At 39.4% G+C, this 19,731-nt stretch overlaps 2 protein-coding genes across 2 annotated transcripts; one reads left to right on the top strand and one right to left on the bottom strand.

The window, feature by feature from the left end:
- Positions 1-853: 853 nt before the first annotated feature.
- On the top strand, positions 854-2,953 carry LOC116193470 (growth-regulating factor 3-like). Its single transcript, XM_031522178.1, has 3 exons — positions 854-1,285; positions 1,401-1,803; positions 1,902-2,953. Exons 1-3 carry the CDS (start codon positions 1,090-1,092, stop codon positions 2,365-2,367), a joined length of 1,065 nt encoding a protein of 354 aa, XP_031378038.1. The 5' UTR covers positions 854-1,089; the 3' UTR covers positions 2,368-2,953.
- A 3,985-nt stretch (positions 2,954-6,938) lies between these two features.
- On the bottom strand, positions 6,939-18,613 carry LOC116195997 (protein CTR9 homolog). The gene is made up of 24 exons (XM_031525487.1): positions 18,235-18,613; positions 17,648-17,714; positions 17,249-17,443; positions 16,779-16,879; positions 16,477-16,530; positions 16,180-16,296; positions 16,017-16,080; positions 15,674-15,888; positions 15,417-15,501; positions 15,058-15,158; positions 14,866-14,958; positions 14,363-14,431; positions 13,619-13,711; positions 13,133-13,399; positions 12,415-12,495; positions 12,171-12,329; positions 11,925-12,020; positions 11,579-11,680; positions 11,367-11,474; positions 10,297-10,527; positions 8,953-9,219; positions 8,795-8,866; positions 7,969-8,286; positions 6,939-7,335 (listed from the first exon to the last, which is right to left on the bottom strand). The coding sequence occupies exons 1-24, from the start codon at positions 18,373-18,375 to the stop codon at positions 7,156-7,158; spliced, it is 3,276 nt and encodes a 1,091-aa protein (XP_031381347.1). The 5' UTR covers positions 18,376-18,613; the 3' UTR covers positions 6,939-7,155.
- Between the last annotated feature and the right edge of the window lie 1,118 nt (positions 18,614-19,731).

Here is a 19,731-nt window from a genome sequence, read left to right as displayed (position 1 = left end):
TATTGGAAATTTGTATTATTTTAAATCAAAAAATTTATTTTTCAAAATGTAAACAATTATGATAAAAAAATGGTATAAGAATATATGAAACGAATTCATGCGTTGTACTCGCTGTTACGGTGGATTTATGAAAGGATTCTCATTATCATATTTGAGGGAAATAAAAATATCTTTTTGTTTCACCTTATCTAGCTTAACATAATCGACTACAAAATAAACATAGTTGACCGAAGTAAAATGCGATCGACTATGTTATATTGTCAGTAGATTATATTCCTGATTCCGCTACATGGACTGAATAAATTTTCCTTTCCTTTCCTTTCTGTATAGATCTCTGTCTATATTATTGCTTTAGTTTTCTATGGGTTTCCGTAGAGATGTCAGAGACAAGAGCTGCCAAACTGAAGCAGCTGAGGCAGTCTGCACTCTGCTCCTCCTGCCTCTGCGTCTCTGCCTGCATCTGCTCTCTCTGCAGTGCAGTCCCTCTGCACTCCACTGCCCCGCCTGCACATCATATTATATTATTATCAATAATAATAACAATGAAAAAGAGAGGAAAAAAAAAAAGAGAGTTTCTTTTGCAGTCATAATAACATAACCTGCTTGCTGCTGCAGCTCTGCTTCTCAGCAGCCCTCTCTCGCACTCACCCTTCTCTCCTCTCATCTCCTCTCCTGCTATTGTATGTATGTATCTATGATATATATATGCTTTGCCTTGCTGGTTGCTCCTAAGCTGATCAGCTGCCTGCATGCACTCTCCACTTCTTCTCCTCCCTGAAATCAGAACCATGAGTTAGTTTTATCCATCTACAGTGTGAGAGAAGATTCTGCAAACCCCAACTGGTCCAGTGGTCCCCCCATCCCTCTCCCTGTGCCTCTCATAAAAGCTAATCAAATTCCAAAAATTAAATATAAACACATACCAAACTCAGCTCTCAGCTCTCCACTCCTCTGTCATTCATCACTACTCAAAAACTGCTTCAAACCAAAGCCTCATCTCCTCCCTAGTATTAGTTCCTCTCTCTTCTCTTCTCTTCTCTTCATTCAAAATTTCTCCCCTCTCTTGGGGATTGGGGTTTTAAGGTTGAGATGAACAACAATAGCATTAGTAGTGGCATCATGATGAGGTACAGCAACAGCAGCAGCAGTAGTAGTAACCCGTTCACGGCGAACCAATGGCAGGAGCTGGAGCATCAAGCCCTCATCTACAAGTACCTCGTCTCCGGCATCCCTGTCCCTCCCGATCTCCTCTTCCCCCTCAAGCGCTCCTCCTCTCTTCACCACAGTGAAGTCCCAGTTCCCCTCTCCGCTCCCTTAATTTATAATTTGGACTTTACCTCGATTGCGCTGTTTCTACTCTCTTTGATTTGACATGTGATTGGTTTCGGTTCGGCCGACAGTGGGCGGGTGGAGCTGTTACCATCATCAGTACCAGCATCCCCAGACAATGCTGGGGTCGAGGAAGATAGACCCTGAACCTGGGAGGTGCAGGAGGACGGACGGGAAGAAGTGGCGGTGCTCGAAGGAGGCGTTCCCCGACTCCAAGTACTGCGAGCGCCACATGCATCGAGGCAAGAACCGTTCAAGAAAGCATGTGGAACAACAACAGCAACTCATCTCTTCCACTGCTAGTACTACCGCCACCACGATGGCTAACCAGTTGACGGGCAGGAGCAGTAGTCTGTACTCCCTCGACTCTAATGCTGCTCTTTCGCGGCCTCATCATCACTCTTCGGTCCTCTCCGACCACAACTATTTCCTCGACTCGGGATCGTCCTACTCTCAGCTCAACTCCGACTACAGGTTCGGTAGCTCCCGTTGTTTATTCGTTGGTCCAACCATTCCTCGTATTTTTTGGTGATTTACTTATACGGGGGCGTGTCGGAATGAGAAACTAACAGGTATGCTGCTTATGGGATGAAAGAGGAAGTCGACGAGCACGCCTTCTTCTCGGAGCCTTCAGGGACGATGAGGAACTTCTCAACGGCTTCATCGATGGAGGACTCTTGGCAGCATACCCCGCTCACGATGAGCTTCTCCTCCTCTTCTTCCGCCAGGTCCAGGCAGAGCGCCGACTACCCCTACTTGCAGCTCCAGAGCCTCGGGGACTACCCGAAGCAGGAGAGCAAGCCATCGAACCATCACTACTTGTACACTCTGGGGACCGTTGACAACGTGCCCGTGAAGCACGAGAGGGAGCAAGAAGATGAGCCCCACAAGACCATCCACCGGTTCTTCGACGAGGAGCCCATCAGAGGAGGCAGCAGAGATTCCTGGATCGACCCAGATGAGAAGTCGTCCAACAGCTCGACTACCAGGCTGTCAATCTCGATGCCTTCCTCATCCTCGAACGATCGCTTTCCCTAGCTGTTCAGTTCGAGAAGAGACAATGATGAGTGATTGGAGACCCTCTTCCTCTGGTTAACATTATATTTAACTTAGAATTTCTTATTTGTTAATAGCATGGCCATGGCAATGCAGATGGTTGAGTTTGGAGAGGTAATGTGGGCTCCCACCGAGCCGGAAGGATAATGTGCTCCGGAATTTCTACGTAAGGATCTGATTATCTGATCAGTTTCCGTTCCGCAGAGAATGAGTTTACAATTAAAAACTGGGTTACATTTTGAGTGGATTCAATGCTGGTTGGTTCTTTTTTGGAGGGATCCAATGGTATATGTATGTATGTGTGGGCATCAGGGTCTTCTATGTCGGTCCAAGTGGTTCTTTTGTCCATGAAAATACATACATCTATATATATATATATATATATATATATATGATATGATACTGAGGATATGTACTGGGAGTTGAGATGGATGGATGAATGGATGCAATTGAAGGGGTTGTGGGCTGAGGGGTTTGAATGTTAGTGAGAGCCAAGATCTCTTTTTCAAGTGTTTCATTTCATGGGTAGGTAGGTGACACCTAAATACAATGTCTGATTTGAGGAGTAGCTTTCACAGTACTTACGTGAAAAACTTGCTTTGTCTAATATTTAAACTAACGCCGGGACCCAATACTTTTTTTTTTTGGCTAACCTGGGATGTCCAGGTCTAGCCCGACTAATCCTCGGGGCTCTGTGAACCTCCGGCGGCACACGAAGCGGGTAATTACGCCAAAGGCGCTCCGGTGGTCCCAAGGGGATTCGAACTTGGGATCGGATACAAGTTTAGGCGCACCTTAACCACTAGACCAAACCCCTCGGGATTGGGACCCAATACTATTTGTTCTTTCTTCTCTGTTCTTTCAGATTTCATCATAGAGTGATTTTCCAATTCTATGGCTCAACTCGGAGTTCAATTTAGTTCAGTTCAGTTCAATGCTGTCCAAGCAAAATACGATTTGCATTCATATTCCTTCCGATATAACAATCAGTGCATCTCCATTGTACTGTCAAACAACTGAATGTTCCATCCTTCCATCCCATCCATCCATCACTTGATGGAAAGCCAATTTTGTTGGTATTCGGTTGTATGCCAAAGCTTAGGGTAGGGAGATCATTAGATCTGCAAGCCGAATCAATCACATTTTTTTACCAAAGCTGACAATCCGCTCTGCTATGTAATGCCGCTATCATTTAGAATGAGCCAGCAGAAGAAATCATCCCAGAGCTCCCATGAAACCAGCCTCGGTCGTGGAATATCCACTTGGGAGGGATCGAAATCAGTTTTCGATTAGAAGCCTTCATCCCATTCAGGGGATACATCTGTACTAAACTTAATCAAGCACAGAATGAAGAAAAGAAACCACATACGTAAAGCTGGTGGTGGTGGCGGCGGCTAGAACATATTATACGACACTAATTCGTTAAGGTGGCATGTGCTACTTCCAATGTCGCACAAAATGTAAAGAAATAAGTAACACGAGCTCCACAAGACAATATCAGACACCGAGCGAAAAGTTGCACACTGCAGTGTATAGTCTCACCTAGGGAAATTCTTGGATCCCGTGACTAAGTTTTAGTCACGAGCCAAGTACAGAACACTTACTCTTGTTGTACAAGAGTTTTGGGTTTTGAACAAAATTTTTTTGTAATGTCTTTGTAATAAATCCAAAACTCATGAACAACAAGAGTAAGTGTTTTGTATTTGAACCGTGACTGAAATATCAATCACGGAATCCAAGCATTGTCCGTCTGTCCTAATATTTTCCTATCGCTGCTGGCAGCTGCCTGACACTCAAAAGACAATTACAACTCGCACAGACAGTAGCTGTGATTAACTAACTGATAAGAGGGAAACAGGAGTGAGGTGAGATTTGACTGTTGAATAGAAGCAGTGATCCTTTCCTTAGTTATCAAATAGGATAATTCTAGTATGAGTCTTTGTTCCCATGACATGGATCTCCTCACCGTTGGATACTTAGTGCGCCACGGGACTCATGCGCATCCAACACGGGAGAAGTCGTGTCCCAATGACATGGAGTTATGCTAGCACAACAGTATCAATTAATTAATCAGTCAATGAAAAGATTTAAGAAAGGATGAGCTATGTTGGAAAGGCAGTGGGGCGGTGACTAAGGGGTAAAAGAAAAGAGGAAGACGCCTGAGAAAGAACTGAGACACAGACTGAGACAGAGAAAGCGCCAGAAGCTTACAAGGAATGGGATATCATCATCATCTTTCCTGTCTGACTGTTCCTCTGGTCTGAGGGCAACAGAACAAAATCAGTGATAGAAATAGAGAGAGAGACTCTGACCCTTCTGAACCTTCTGGTGGGTGGGTGAGTGAGTGGGTCTCTGCTCTCTGCTCTCTGCTCAGCTCTGGGGCTTAGTCTGGTCTCATCAGACACAAACCCAAAAAAGAGTCAGAGATAGAGAGGGAGAGTCTGAAAAAAAAAAAAGGACTTCACACACAATTGTCATGATCTTCCATAAGGAGCTCTTCAAAAGTAGTAAATTGCAGAGATTAATAGGAGAGAGCTATATCACCATGCATCAATGCTTGCCAACAAGTTTTTTTTTTTTTTAAATAATGAAAAACTTATTTAACAAGAATCATATTATATTTTGACAATTTATCGAGGGTTAATAACAGAAAAAATCATCAACTTTATACTTTTTCTCAAATTTAACATGAATTTTTTTAAATGACGCGTAAAATCACTAATTTAAATTTCGCTTTCACATTTAGTATTTCGTCAATCATTCCATTAAATTTAACGGATTTTATTTAACGGCACCACGTGGCACATTTGGATTGGATGAGTGGACCCCATTGAATTTATTTAATACTTAATTATTCTAAAAAAATAAAAAATAAAAAAGGGAAGAAGGGAACCAACAGCCATGGTGGCCTCGATTGCGGCCACCACACCCCAATTGGAGTTGGCGGAAAATTACCATCGCTGACGACACCAATTTGGGGGATGGCGGCATCAATTGGGTTGCTACCAGCCCCATCGAGAAAACCCCCGAAATTGGGACTTCTCTCGACTGGGGCGTGTGGCGCCTCCATCGTGGCCGCCGCCGCAACCCCCCCTCCCCCCAACCCACAACCGAGATCGGCAGCGACCTCTGTCATTGCCGACAACCCCGATTGGGGGGGTGGCAACCGCGGTCAGGGCCCTACTTGCCCCAATCGGGAAAATCCTTGAAATTGGGAGTTCTCTCAATTGGGGCAATTGCTATCGAGGCTACCGTGTCTGCCACCCCTTTCTTCCTTTCCCTCTAATTTTTTTTGAATTTTTTTTTAGTATTTTCATTTTCAAAATAATTAATTATTAAATAAAACCAATAGGATCCACTCATCCAATTCGAATGGGCCATGTGGCGCCGTTAAGTAAAATCTATTAAAATTAATGGGAGAACTGACAGAATGCTTAGATTTAAGAACGGAAGGTGAGTAGGTGATTTTACCTGTCATTTCAAAAAATTCGTGCTAAATTAATAAGTTTCTTACAAAATAATATATTACCTTATCAAAAAATAAGTTTTTAAAATTTAATATAACATAACAAGATTCTTGTTAAATATTAAGCTTTCTAACGAAATAACAAAAACCTTACCCTTCTTTTTTTTTGTATCATAAAAGTGAATTTTTAAGGACACTCTTATTTATTTATTTCATTATTTACATATATTCAGTTAGCAAAAGAAGAAATCCGTACAACCTGACTCTTGTCATGCCCCCCCGAGCAGCTCAGAGAGCTTATTCGGAACCGTTCCTTGGGCCTACAAACCAAACCGTCCGATCGATGAACTTCTTTTGTAGGACCTATATCAAAAGAGAGTCGATCTAACAGCATTACGATATGTTATCCCCACAGTCTCTCCTCTTGTTGAACTCACCCTCACCTCAAGAGTGGAGTCATGTATTAAGCATTGGAGTTGCCTATTTTCTACGAATGGATATTAGACAAGACAATTGTCATCCATAACAATAACACTCACAACCGCAGCCACTAAAGCTGGACCCGACCGTATAAGGGCCTCATCCTGCCACTCAAGGTAATTGTAGATGTTCATTCAGCCATGCTATCTTTTCACCTAAAGTGTTCAATTTACATCAGATCATTTTCATTCTGTGCAGGCAGAATAGAGACAACCAGACAGGATTTGTGTCCGGTAAAGTGGAGAACTCTGATGACCTTACCGACTCTCTCGATTAGCCCAAACCCGACTCTACATCAGTAGCAGCCCAGTTAATGCTTGCCAGAGGACAGTTCCATTGTCAAAATAACCAAATCTGTCGAAAGGACATTAATTACTACCAAAAACTCGCATATATTAAATACAGAACCAATTGAGACATTGTACACTCATAAAATTCAGAAAGTAGCTGGGAAACTTAATACGGTTGTCTCCGTTTCATACCTGTTCTGAGCTCAATAAAAAGCCTTCTCGTACTTCATCCGCTCTGAAGTTGGTATCCTCTCGAATAATGCTGAAACCCAAGAATTCATAATAGAAAAAGTTGTGCCAAAAAGAGATGAGCTATATAAAGCCAAAATGTGGACTATCTCAGAAATGCGAAAGGCAACCGAAAGACAAGGAGAATTGCTTATATGAATGATTTCTCTTCAAGTGCAATCGCAGCTTTATACATTTAGGGAATCATAGACAAACGTTTATAAACAAAGAGAAGATTCCCTCCCTAGCACAGCCTCTTCGTACTACCCAAGAAACAAGAAATTTTTTAGATTTGCATTTACAACCCTAATCATCCTCGTCCATATCATCATCTCCATTAGGCTTCTCGCTGTTCTCTATAACTTCTGTGTCGCTCTCTTGAGGCTCAGCGGAATTCTCTCTTACAGGGCTGATGTTGGGCTGCTGCTCTGGAGCATCATCGTCGGATTCTGACCATGCCGGCTTTCGTTTTCCAGCATTTGATGGCTTAAACAAGAATATGAGAAACATTTCAATAAAGAGAGGCTCTAAAATTTAAAAACTTCTATTGATGGTAATCAGATTGAACCTTTAACACTCATAAGAAGAAAAGATACATCTGTGACAATACGTGATGGAGGTCTTCAATTTACCAGGCATGGATTTACAGCTAGTAATAATACAAACAGGAATTATGCCCAACCCCACCGAGTTGAAAGGTGCTCCAATATGTCAGCATTGGAAGCTAATTGGTTAAAATTAATAGATAAGGCACTTAAAAATATTTGAAGAGGAAATGAAAGGAAGGAGAGCCAAGGAAGAGAGAGCTGAGACGTCTGAGAACAAATTAAGTCAAAAACCATTGTATTCACCAGATGGGTTTCCATCTGCTTAGTGAATTGGTATTTGAGATAGTTACTCAACCCTCTCCTCCTTCATTCCCATTTTCCCTTTTTGCAATTCTAAACCAACTTTTATCAAGCTAGACAGACTAGCATTGCAAAAGCTTGAAGAGCAGCTTTTACCTAAAACATGAATCCATGGCAGAGAAGAAACAGAGAAAGTAAACACAGAACCTACTGTATATGTTTGACCATCTACAGGAAAACAGCTAATTTTTTGACTGAGACATATCGTTACCTCATCATCAGCATCAGAATCTTCAAGCCCTGCTGCTGCAAGAAGACCCTGTGCATTTTCTTCCACTTCATCGTCATCCTGCTCCTGAGTTTCATTAGCTGGCCCCTCCCTGTAATTCAAGTTGGCATCTTCATCTTCAGGATACTCCTGATCATCCACCATATCAGCTTCAGTTTCCTCCGGCTCATACCGTGACTTCGAGCCCCTCTCTTTCCTCTTCTTCCCACCTCTCTTCCGCCTCTTCTCACTGTGTCCACCCTCTTCTTCATCATTATCGGACCTTTCCCTCCGCTTAGGTCCACTGCTCTTCCATTGCTCCTGTTGATAAGGAATGTAGAAGGAAAAAGTATTCATTTATGGCTTGATACACATTAACATTCACGATTCAGGAAATCCACAATAAAAAAAAATGTTCATTTATATTAATATAAAAATATGACATCTTTTTTGGTAAAAAAAAAAAGCACACTTCAAGTGCTCCTTTACTTCTGGGGATACCAGTGGCACTTAACGCAAGAGGTAACAAGGACAGCAGAGTCTTATATAGAAATAATCATTTTAGAGCTTAAATCAAGCTGCCAGTCAGAATGAAAGTGGAGCTTCATGCCATCCTCTCGGCATAAAAGCTGGATGTGCAATTGGACCAAGTGAACATGCTCGTTCCCCTCTCCCAGAAAACCAGCCTCCTCTAGCTTTGTATTGGTCCCCTCCACTTTTGATATTGTTTTATAGATCCGGTTCAAAACTGACATTTGCCCAGACAGAGATTTGATGCTTTTATAGATGTGCCCAGAGATAAAGTGGTAACTGCTCAAGTAGTCCTTACCTTTACACGCTTGAAATGCTCCTCTTGCTGCTCAACACGCTTCAGCTCATCCTCTAGTTTTCTCTTCTCCAACTGCTCAAAAAACAACACCATATCAAGAAACAAGACCGTATCAAACTCATTCTCTACCACCTAATAAGCAGTCTAAAGCAGCAGACCTGTTTCTTCCTCTGTTCCTCGGCCTTTCTCCGAGCTTCCTCGGCCAAAGCTACTTGACGAGCAAGTTCTTGCCTTTGCCGAGCCTGCTCTTCTTCACGCTGAGCTGCCTCACAGTGGAGCTTCGCGGCTTCCAGCAAGTGCTTACAATACTCGGCATGTGTCGCAATTTTCTTCTCGTCAAATCCATGAAAGTTTAGATTGGCAGCTGCAGACAATTGACCAAATACTCGGACAGCATTCTTTAGTTCTGCAAATGCTGAACGAACCTGTCCCAATAAAAGATCCCCATCAACCAAAATATACCATACATCTTGCATAGCTTTTCTACAAATTGCACAAAATCCAGTGTTTCTTAACTGAACTTCTTGAAGATTTAGGTTGTGTTTGGTATTAGAGTAGAGTTGAATTTTGGTTTTAATTGGTTTGTAATGATTATGTTATTGAATTATGAGAAAAAGTGTGAAAAACTAATGAATAGTTGAGAGAAAGTAATGATTGCGTAATGATTGTGTTCTTGAATTGTGGAAAAAGTACTGCATAGTTGAGAGAATTTAGTATTAAAAATTGAATTGAATGGTTTAAAAAAAATGAAAAAAATGAAAAAGTAATAATTGTGTTGTTGAATTGAATATAGATGGAGTTGAGTTGAGTTAAAAAAAATTTATAAATCCAAACAAATCCTTATTTAATTATAAATTAAATTATTTTTTGTCACTGCACTGACTCCTTTTATTTGATTGCAACAACTACCCAGTGAGTCTTCTTGAAAATTTCCTTTCCTTTGCAGCATCCTCCTCCAACTTCCACTCTCCATGTTTAGTTTTTAGGGCAAGAGTTCTAATTTTCCAGATGTAAAATCATATCGTACAACTAATCTTCTTGTCAATTTTGGAAGTTGCAAAACTTAAATCAAATGCATGCCACTTAAATTAAAGTTTCTTGAAAATCTTGAAAGCAACAACTTCCAAGTCTAAATTATTTTTAGAAATTAAGAATACAGCCGCCAATTTAATATATATATATTCTTTTTTTTTCAATTAGACCCAGCAGAATGCCCTGTTCAAAGAACAGTTCCCATAGAAATCGTTGCCTGTCCGTTCCAGTCCCGTTCAGTTTAACTGTCCCAGGAACCGACAGGTAGCAATTTCCCAATTCTAATAATTCACTGTCCTGTTCAGTTTAACTTTCAATATCTCGTTGAAGAAAGAACTATTGCATGCGCCTTGTCATGGTTTTTCACAAATTACTAGGTAAACAGAACACAAGACTGAATATATACTCATCAAAACTGATAAAATTTAAATACAACTATGGGCAACATATAACCAGGGTCCAGAAGCAACCTCATCAGCAGTTCTCTTATTCTTCTCCTTTTGCAGTGTTAAAGCCGAGTACTTTTGCATCATGACACCAGCATCAAACCTTAGTACATAATTAGAAGGTGACAAGTGAATGGCTCTCAGCAAGGTCTTTTTGCAGTCTTGCCACTGCTCAGCTTCATAATGGGTACGGGCCAAGTAGAGAAGAATGTGAGACTCTGTGTTATAATAAAACTTCCGCAAGCAATTTTGATACTGCATGAGAACAAGTGCAATCAGGTCAAGCTCATATATATGTTCATGAGCATAAGTAACTAGGACGAATGGTATTCGCCTTCAGGTATATTTTTACAAAACTGAGCTGCATTTGGCACATGCTGCCAGTTGAATAGCCGACTCGGTAGTGCAAGTTTTTCTCAGATAAATTCCAGCGACATATTCAGCAATTCTGGAAAAGACATCCACAGTATTCTAAAATACAACACTAATAACCCTTATTCCCAGAACTATGACATCCCCATAACAAAAAGACACTTATAACCCCACATGCGGGGATTATAGTGTCTTTAGAAACTTACAATGGAGTGACTATAACCTTTTGAAAACTTTAACAGGGTATGAGTTTACTTAGTATTGGGGTGTTACCTACTTTAAAACAATGGATGTCCATGTCTTTTAACAGCAGGGGGTCTTGGAGGAATTTATCCTATTTCTTTCTTATCTTTTAGTTTTCAAAACACGGACGGAAAGTTGCCAATTTTCCTCTTCCTTTTAATTAATTTTTTATTTGAAGTTTCCAACTGAAAAGCAAGTTCTCATTGCAAAGTCTCTATTTTCCAATGGGAACATTAAAGCAACTTCTCTTAGGTTTTGATTTTAAGATTCGAATTCCAAATTTTTTATTTTTTCAAATTAGATTGTCGTGAATCTAATCTTGCCATTTTCAGAGACTGGTTTATCAGTAAACTGCTAGTTTTCGGATATGAGATATCATCACAAGCTAAAAGTTCTCATTGAGTCCACAAGGTTTCCAGGAGATTTGCTTATGGTTTTGGAAAGGGGCATACACAAATCACCAAACTACACTCACTCACCATTTTCACAGCAAGGTCAAAATTTCCCTGAGCAAAATAAACATGTGCTAAATTGATCCAAACGTCAGGCATCTGAATGAAAATGCTTCCACTCGCAGCTTCTTGAACCTATGGAGATTATCAAATTAATAGGTCAGAGTTACAAAATGAAAAATCGAAAAATGGAAAAAAGAGAATTCTGGACTATATAACAAAGAATAGTTATAGCATGCCTGGGTGAAGATATCTCTGGAAACATCAAACTGCCCTTTCTCAGCCAAGACTACTCCAGCACCGTTGGCAGCATATAAATTAGAATTATGTTGAACCAGAACCTACAGAGAGATAAAGAAAGGAGTTACATCTACATAAAGAGATTGTCAGGTAAGCAACCTTGAACAACAAACCTGATAATCAAATGGAAGAAGAACGATAATCCAGAGGCTTTAGAGCTCAGAAAATGAGAAATGGAATACCCCGAGAGTGGAACCAGAAACACCCAGCAGCGAAAGACTGCTGCAAAATGACCCTAACTACAGCAGAAAGGATAAAGGGGGAGGGAGAAAAGGAACATCATACTCTTGTATACAGCTCCTTTGCTTTCTCCAAATGTGTTGCCTCTAGCTTAGGGTTTCTCCTCTCATTGCGCATTGCAGCAAAATAATTCCAGTTCCCCTGCCCAATCGCAGCCACAGTACATCAGAATTCCAGCGTGGTAACAGAAATATACAAAAACAAAAATAGATTTCACTTTCTGATTCTCCAAAATGATTTCTTAATACTTAAGCAACCTAAAACATATTTGAAGAGGGTCAAATGGGGTACCAAAGAGAGAGTGGAATAAGAATCTTTGCCACCGGTTGCTTCACTGGCAGCTCGGAATGTTTCTTTTGCCTTGACCCAGTCATCGTTTTTAAGTTCCAGGTCTCCAAGCATAGATAATGCATTTGCACACTTATCATTCACCTTTAAAGCATCGTTTACCTGTAGAATAGAAGGTAAAAGCATTGGAGTATATCAAATGCTGGTACAAGAAGTTTGCAACATCAATACTAGGAGCAGTAATCACCAATTCAATGCTTAATTGAATGTTATTCCTCGTCTTGGCAATGGCTGCAAGCCTCAGATAGGCATCTACATAGTCAGGATACTGAGAAAAAAATGAGTTAAACATCTAGATTATTGAAACATTTATAGGAAAAAATAGCATTAGACCAAGCATCATAACCTACCCAGAAATCAAAAAAGAAAACAAGAAAAGGGTATACACCATCTAATCAAAGATTAAAAAAAAAAAAAGTATGTTCATGTGTGCACAAAGAATTTAGTGAGAAAGAGATAGGGTCCATTTGTTTCGGGAAAAACCACTTTCGAAAAAATATTTTTTGGACTCCAACATTTGATTGATGGAAACAGAAAAGTCAGCCAACATCTTTTTTAGCCTCATCCACGTATATGATTACCGTAAAAGAACTATCATTTGTAATTCCCAAAGTTGTCTAACAGAGTAGCATAGCTACTACTGAGGAAACTTCCACCACCACCACTATCCAGCCAGGACCCTGGCAAGGGTGCGGCAAGCCCACCCAAGAGCCATAAAGCCAAGGCCAGGCAAGGTTGCCATTGGTTGGGCTGAGCCCCTCTAAGGTCACCATTGGCCCCGCTCAGGCACCAGCTAGATCACTAGCAGTTGGTCTGAGCCCCAGGGAGCTCACAATTGCCTAGCACAGAATGAACTTATAGCCAGCAGGATAGAATAATAGAGACAAATGTGTAAATTAACTCACCTTGTAAACAATAAGCCGATAAAGCAGACTTGCAGGTTCAGTTTTATGAATCTCCTCCAGTAATCTTGCGAGATTGAAAAGTGCCGTTACTTTATTCCAAGGTAATTCCACTGGACCATCATCTTCTTCGAGTTCAGTGAATATCTTCATGTCCTTGTACAGACGTACTGATTCAGCAGCATCAGTAGGGTTAGACTTCACCTTCCCTTCAATCAATGAAATCCATATGCCATCACCAACAGCCTCCGTAAGACTTTGCTCTGCTAGCTGGATTCAGAATGAAATGTTTTACTATATGTGTTTAGAGAAGATATTTAAGTATAGTACATTGCAAGATAGTACAGGAAATTAGAAGGGGGGGAAGAGAGAGAGAGAGAGAGAGAGAGGATCATATACAATTCCATAAATTGGAATAGAAACGAAGATTTTCAACAAGATGCAACAGATTCTTCTGCATAAAATGTAGATGAAACTAAGAGGTCTGACCTCAAACTCTCCCCTTTCAAAGTGGATAACTCCAATGTTGTTGAGCAAGTCTACCGGCACTTCCTGCCCTCCCTTCTTCAGCAGACTGTGTGCCTGCAAGAAAGTTTGAAAAGTCCAAATAATGTTTCTCGAGACCGTCAACAGATTCAACGAAATGGAAGATCAAAATTCAAAGTCGGTTACTAAGAAAAGATGAAACCATATTGTAACAGAGAGAGCTACCGTGGCAATAACATGAAACAGTCAACTTTTGAATATATCAATGGAAACTTGCAAAAGTTGAATTGGACAGTTAAATGATAAATGGTAAAGCCAACTGAAAGCTACCACGTGCTAGCAAGCAACCCCTATATAAAGAAAGATAAAAGGACCAGATCCAGAAGTATCATCTCAACTGTTTTTGTAAAAAATTCACCTTGTGACATGATTAGCAAAATCATCACTAAGAATGAAGGTGCAGAGTAATGATTCCAAGACGAGCCTAGTTCTTTTAACAAGATGTAGTGAGATTTATCCACTTAAAGAGCAAAGTTTGACAAAACTTCAATTGCACAGAAAAAGTTTGTAGCACTAAAGGATATTGTCCAAAAATGATGTAGAGTATATCTTATAACAATGAAAAACTAATAGCCGATGACATAGTGTCTCATTCTATGATTTTAAAAAATTTAAATGACAAGGAATGCTATTATTATCTCAAGCATAGTTATATTTTGAGAAGAGAAACAAAGCTGAACAACTTACTGTTTTAAAGGCATCCAAAGCAGCTGCTGGGTCCGATGATATCAACAGTTCCCCAAGATCCAAAGATGCCTGATTTTGTTTAAGATTGTTAGCATAGAAGAATGTGACATATATAGCTTCAAAAACCACCAAGCTCAAATCATATTAATTCAAAATGAAAAAGGTAGATCCAGTCCACTCATTCGCACAAAATGTTTCTTTTTTAGAATGAAATAAATGCAGACACAGAGAAAAAGAAAAAAGCAAGAGGACAAATACACTCATCCTCATAGATACTTTCACTTGGAAACAAAGGCCACGACAGAACTTGGCTAAGAAAAGATAATTCTAGGATTTAGAGTATCAAAGTTTAGCATGCAATATAGAGGATCACTAGTTGGGGAAAAAAAAAAAACAATTTTCTGATTGAATGGAAATAAGGAAGCCGTAGCAACCCGACAGGGGTATCATTCACATATGCGCCGTCATACCTAGCATTAAGAACCATAAGAAAAGATTAGCACCTGCGCATCACGGGGATCAACTTTTGTTGCCTTCTTCATAAACTCCTGGCCCTTTTCAAACTGCCCTAGCTGCAGATATATATGCCCAAGAACCTGACAAGGAAAGGCTGGTTGAATAAAGATAAACCCATTAAGCTTGAAAGTAGATGTAAATTATTTATTTCCTGACAGCAGTAACATCAGCAAACTTACCTTTAGTGTCTCGCAGTTATCAGGGTATACCTCCAAAACTTTCTCAAAGTTGGACACTGAACTTCTCAAATCCCCTAATTTCAGCTGCACTTGACTCAGACCTATTGATAAAATGAACATATGAGGGGGACGCTAAGGCAAGAGCTAGCATGGAACAGTATCTGATTGAAGCCTAATCAGAAAACTAAGCGAAAAAAAGAATAATATAAAGAATCACAACTTCAAGCAACTGCAATGGTCAGGAAAACTTAAGAATTCAGCACATATTACTGGACAACAGAAAGAAAATAACTATTCATACAGCAAAAATAAGAAGAGAAAGAAAAGTCTGACAACAGAAAGCACATTGAACTACTAACCATAGTATGGAAAGACGAACTCATGGGGCTTATTGACTTCCTTAACAGATGCCATATAGTATAGCCCAGCTTTTTCATAGTCTCCCTGCAGAAGAAAACAAGTCAAAGTCAACATACAACAAAACACTATCTGTAATGTTAAAATCAGCAGTTTGAGTGATGGGACATGATGAAAAGGAAGCATTAGAAATTCTGCTATCTTAAGTATTTTCATGAAAAGTTCTTAATAAATCCAAATTGCTAGTAGATTATCATACCTTGCTGTGATAAGATCTTGCCAAATTGTAGTATGAATGTGACTTTGTTGGCCCATGATTAGTAACGACAAGGGCAGTTTCAGTTAGTTGCTCAACCAGAAAGTGTTGCCCAGTGAAGAAGAAATGATTAGCCAGGTAATTTAATGCCATAGCACAATAAGGGTATATCTCAAAGGCCTTGTGCATCTTTTCCACACCTTTCCGAATACCAGCAGCTGTAGATGTATTTAGATAATAGAGATAGAGATTAGATTGAAAGAGCAACCCTCACATGGATCAGCCATAATCCAATGCAAACATATGCAGATACCAATCATAAGTACTACAGTAGGACACATATTACCTTCATTCGCATGCATATCCATAACAGCAAGTGCCACAAGTGCTTCAACATTTTCTTCATCTAACTGTGCAATAAACACAAAATGGGCAATCAGCAGTAGTAACAATAATGCACAGTACCAAATCTATATATCATAAGGATGCATAAAACCTGATTAACTTGCCTGGAGAACTCGCTCAAAAGCTTGCCGTGCTTTCCCAAATTGACCCAGCTTGTAGCGACAGAGTCCTATGCCCAGTCTAACAGCAGCAGGGCAATCAGGATGTACTCTCAATGCTCTCTGTGAATATTTCATGCATGATGAGTTCAGAGAAAAGTCAGATGACCACTTTAAACTAAAATATTGTTCTGAAATGAGTAGCACCATAGATCATCTGACATAAACTTACAGACTAAGCTTAATGTGGAATTAGATAGAGAGGAATCTTATCATATCTCAAGAAGAAATGAGGTCACACACCTTATATAACTCCAGCGAATCCGAGTAGCGCCCTCTATTAAACTCAACACAGGCCTGCATTGACACCGACTTGAGCATGTCGGATTCTTTAATAAAGTTCTTGACCCATTTCAAAGAGAATTTCATTTAATATCCTCCAGGTTTAACTAAATTAGCTCCTTGATAGGCATTTTTCTTTAAAAGAAATAAGGTGGATAAGGTTGTCATGGATCTTCTCCTCTTCTTCCTGAGTATCTCCATGATTCAGGTTTCCAACTAAATATTGAGAACTCCTCAAAATGCATAATTCTTGCAATTCGTACCTGACCAAGAAGAGCAGGGACATTGTCGCGATCACCATCTAAAACAATTTTAAAGGCAGCAAATGCCTGCTCAACTTCACCCTTAGCAAGTAAAAGCTGACCTGTAGGGGGATCACAAGGAAAAAGAAGTTCCAAAGTATTCCTATGTCAAAGATTATGATATGCATACAGGCAGAGCAAGAAATAATCAGCAGCCTAGGTTAGGTTGGTCTTAATACTTCCTAAATCTCTTTAAAGGTAACAAATCAAAAGGTACAACTCCTTTCAGTTAAATTTTTTACTACCAAAGAAAGGGAATAATATCTGTAGATCAATGAAAGCTTATCATATGAGTCTCTTTGGCATCGTATAAATTAAATAACTAATTGACAAAAAAGCAACAGGTACAGTTTTATCAGTGATACTAAAATCAGAACCTTGATTACACAACATCCATCATTCATCATGAAGGAAAAACCTATTAATATTACCTTTTCCAACCCAAGTAGAAGGTTCATGCATGTCAATTCTTGAGGCCTTGTTGTAGTACTGAGTCGCCAAAATAAAGTGCTCCTCCTTTTCTCTCTGTTTAGTTTCAATCTTTCCAAGGTAACTATAATAAGCACCCAACGCATTTAGAATCGCAATCCGCTCATACCTCACATCAGCGTAATACTCATCGATTTCTGCCCAAAAAAAAAATCTTAGCAAAATATGCTCCATAAGGTTCGTTCTTATTGAACCTCCAAACACATTATAAAAGCATTAACTGCAGTACAAAACATCCAAGTCAGCACTTTCAAAACCTTATTCTAGGACTAAGCAAGAATTTTACCAGAGGATGACAGAATAAGATAAGCATTAGTGGAAAGCTGTGGAAAAGGATGTACCTGGACTTGAACCTTCCTCCAGAATTTGCCGAAACTGGTCTACCTTACCCTGCTTAAAGTACTCCCTCTGCATTTACAGTTCATTATTGATCCACAAGCCACAATACAAAAGATGCAAACATAAACCGAAGTTGAATTGGAAGCAAAGGGTGAATTATTTTGGCATGACAAACTCGGGGTGCATTACAATTTCGTCTATGGCCATTTCGATTAGAAAAGCAGGCTGACGATTGTACCAACAGGTTTCAATGCTAAAGATAAGAGGATGATTGGAGACTTGGGCATCAAGCAGCAAACTTTTATGTGAAGGAGAGTGAAAATTTTAGACATTGCTGAAACTACCCATATACATTGATCCCAACAAACAAGACAGACTAACACAGAGGACATTACGGCACAAAATAGAGATAATGTCGACCAAATTCTACAAGCCTCAACCTTTGAGCGGCTACTCCACATTGCGACTAGGGACGAAGTTATTCCCAGTAGGTGGAAACACAATACGCTGTACTAACATGGTACAGAGCAATGCCCCTAAACTGAGACCTAGAAGAAGAATTACTATACAGGAAAGATGAGAAGAGTACCGCGATAGTGAGCCAGAGGTCGAGAGGAGCTTGCTCGGCCTTGAGGATGTCGAGGATGTCGGTGGCGTCGCGGGGGAGCTGGTCCAGCGCCACCCGCACTTCCTCCTGCGAGTTATGCACTGGTATGTAAACGCACGCCATAGACAGGAGCTGAGCGGTCTTCGGTCTTACTTCACAATCCGATCTCCCCTCCGGTCCCTCCCTGCTCAAATTCAGGACTATCCTTCGGTATCGATGTCTTGCCTATGTGTGGAGATCTAAGATTGGACACTGATGCACTTCGCCGGAAGGTGACAAAACCCTAATTCTCCGGCGAGAGAGCCTGAAAGAAGGAAGCGGACACCGGCACAGTACAAGGACACGAGAGAGAGAGACAGCGGGAGAGAGGCCAATAAGAAACTTTTGATTTTTTTTTTCCAATTCCAAATTATTAAAAAAAATAATAATTTGACCCAGAAAACAGAGATTAATCTTTCGGGGTACTTACTTGGGTCGAATATGAAATGGCTAAAAAAAGAGAAAATTTTTAGAAAATAAAAATTACAAAAAAAATAAAAATACGGTTAATGATAGGATCATTTGGTGTAACATGCTGACAAGATTACTTGGTACGTTTTTCGGTTTAGATATAAAAATAATGTCACTTCTGAAAGAGAATATTTAGTTTTATAAGTAAATATAATTAAAATAAATTTATTAAAATATATTAATAAATAAACGAAACGAATCACAGTGGCATGATTACAAAATTTAAATCGTACTCTAATCGATATCATAATATCCAAGCACTTACCACGGAGGGGTAGAATGGAAAAAATGCGCTCATATTAAACTGCAATTCATTTTCATTTATTTTAGTTTATTTTAATAAATTTATATTACTCATATTATATTCTATTTGACTTATAAAAAAATTAAGAAATAAATGTATTGAAATTGCTATTTCGTTTTATTATGCAATTTAAAATTTTTCATTTTAAAATATATAATTAATAATTTTCCCTCTAAATTTTAATATAAAAATATATACATTACTTAATGAGGAAGTAAATAATAAAATATAAATTATATATAATATACTGTATAAATAATATAAATTTATTAAAATATACTAAAAAAACGAAAATGAATTGCAGTTTAATGTGAGCGCATATATTTCTTTCACTTTATTCATCGAAAGTCGAATAAAATATATATTAGAATTAAAATAAATTTATCATAATATATTAATAAATAAACGAAAACGAATAGCAGTAGCTTTAATTGAGGAACAACCTTCAATTAACTATCGATCGTTTGACATTTCCTGGGCTAATCGACCTGCCATTGATACCTGATACCTAACAAAGGAACTCCTTGCGTGACTAACAATCAATGCTCAAAACATTATCCGAAGGCATTTCGAGATGAAACCATAATAGATGAGACAAGATATGCATTATGTCAGAGAAGAAAAGATGGCAGAACAGTAAAGAAAAAAGGTGTGATGCTTGACGA

This window comes from Punica granatum, chromosome 2 (genome assembly GCF_007655135.1).
Source record: "Punica granatum isolate Tunisia-2019 chromosome 2, ASM765513v2, whole genome shotgun sequence".
NCBI classification, from domain to species: domain Eukaryota; kingdom Viridiplantae; phylum Streptophyta; class Magnoliopsida; order Myrtales; family Lythraceae; genus Punica; species Punica granatum.
Note: the sequence above shows the minus strand (reverse complement) of the source record. Positions and strands in the feature narration are given on the sequence as shown.

Bases quoted from the DNA above. Each gene is read 5' to 3' on its own strand.
- LOC116193470 (XM_031522178.1), top strand. From the start codon at position 1,090: ATGAACAACAATAGCATTAGTAGTGGCATCATGATGAGGTACAGCAAC. The intron at 1,286-1,400 runs GTGAAGTCCCAG...TTCGGCCGACAG, and splicing joins CTCCTCCTCTCTTCACCACA to TGGGCGGGTGGAGCTGTTAC. The intron at 1,804-1,901 runs GTTCGGTAGCTC...AGAAACTAACAG, and splicing joins CAGCTCAACTCCGACTACAG to GTATGCTGCTTATGGGATGA.
- LOC116195997 (XM_031525487.1), bottom strand. From the start codon at position 18,375: ATGGCGTGCGTTTACATACCAGTGCATAACTCGCAGGAGGAAGTGCGG. The intron at 12,021-12,170 runs GTACCCCATTTG...GCGATTGGGCAG, and splicing joins CTTATTCCACTCTCTCTTTG to GGGAACTGGAATTATTTTGC. The intron at 8,867-8,952 runs GTCTGCTGCTTT...TTTTTTGAGCAG, and splicing joins AGGAACAGAGGAAGAAACAG to TTGGAGAAGAGAAAACTAGA.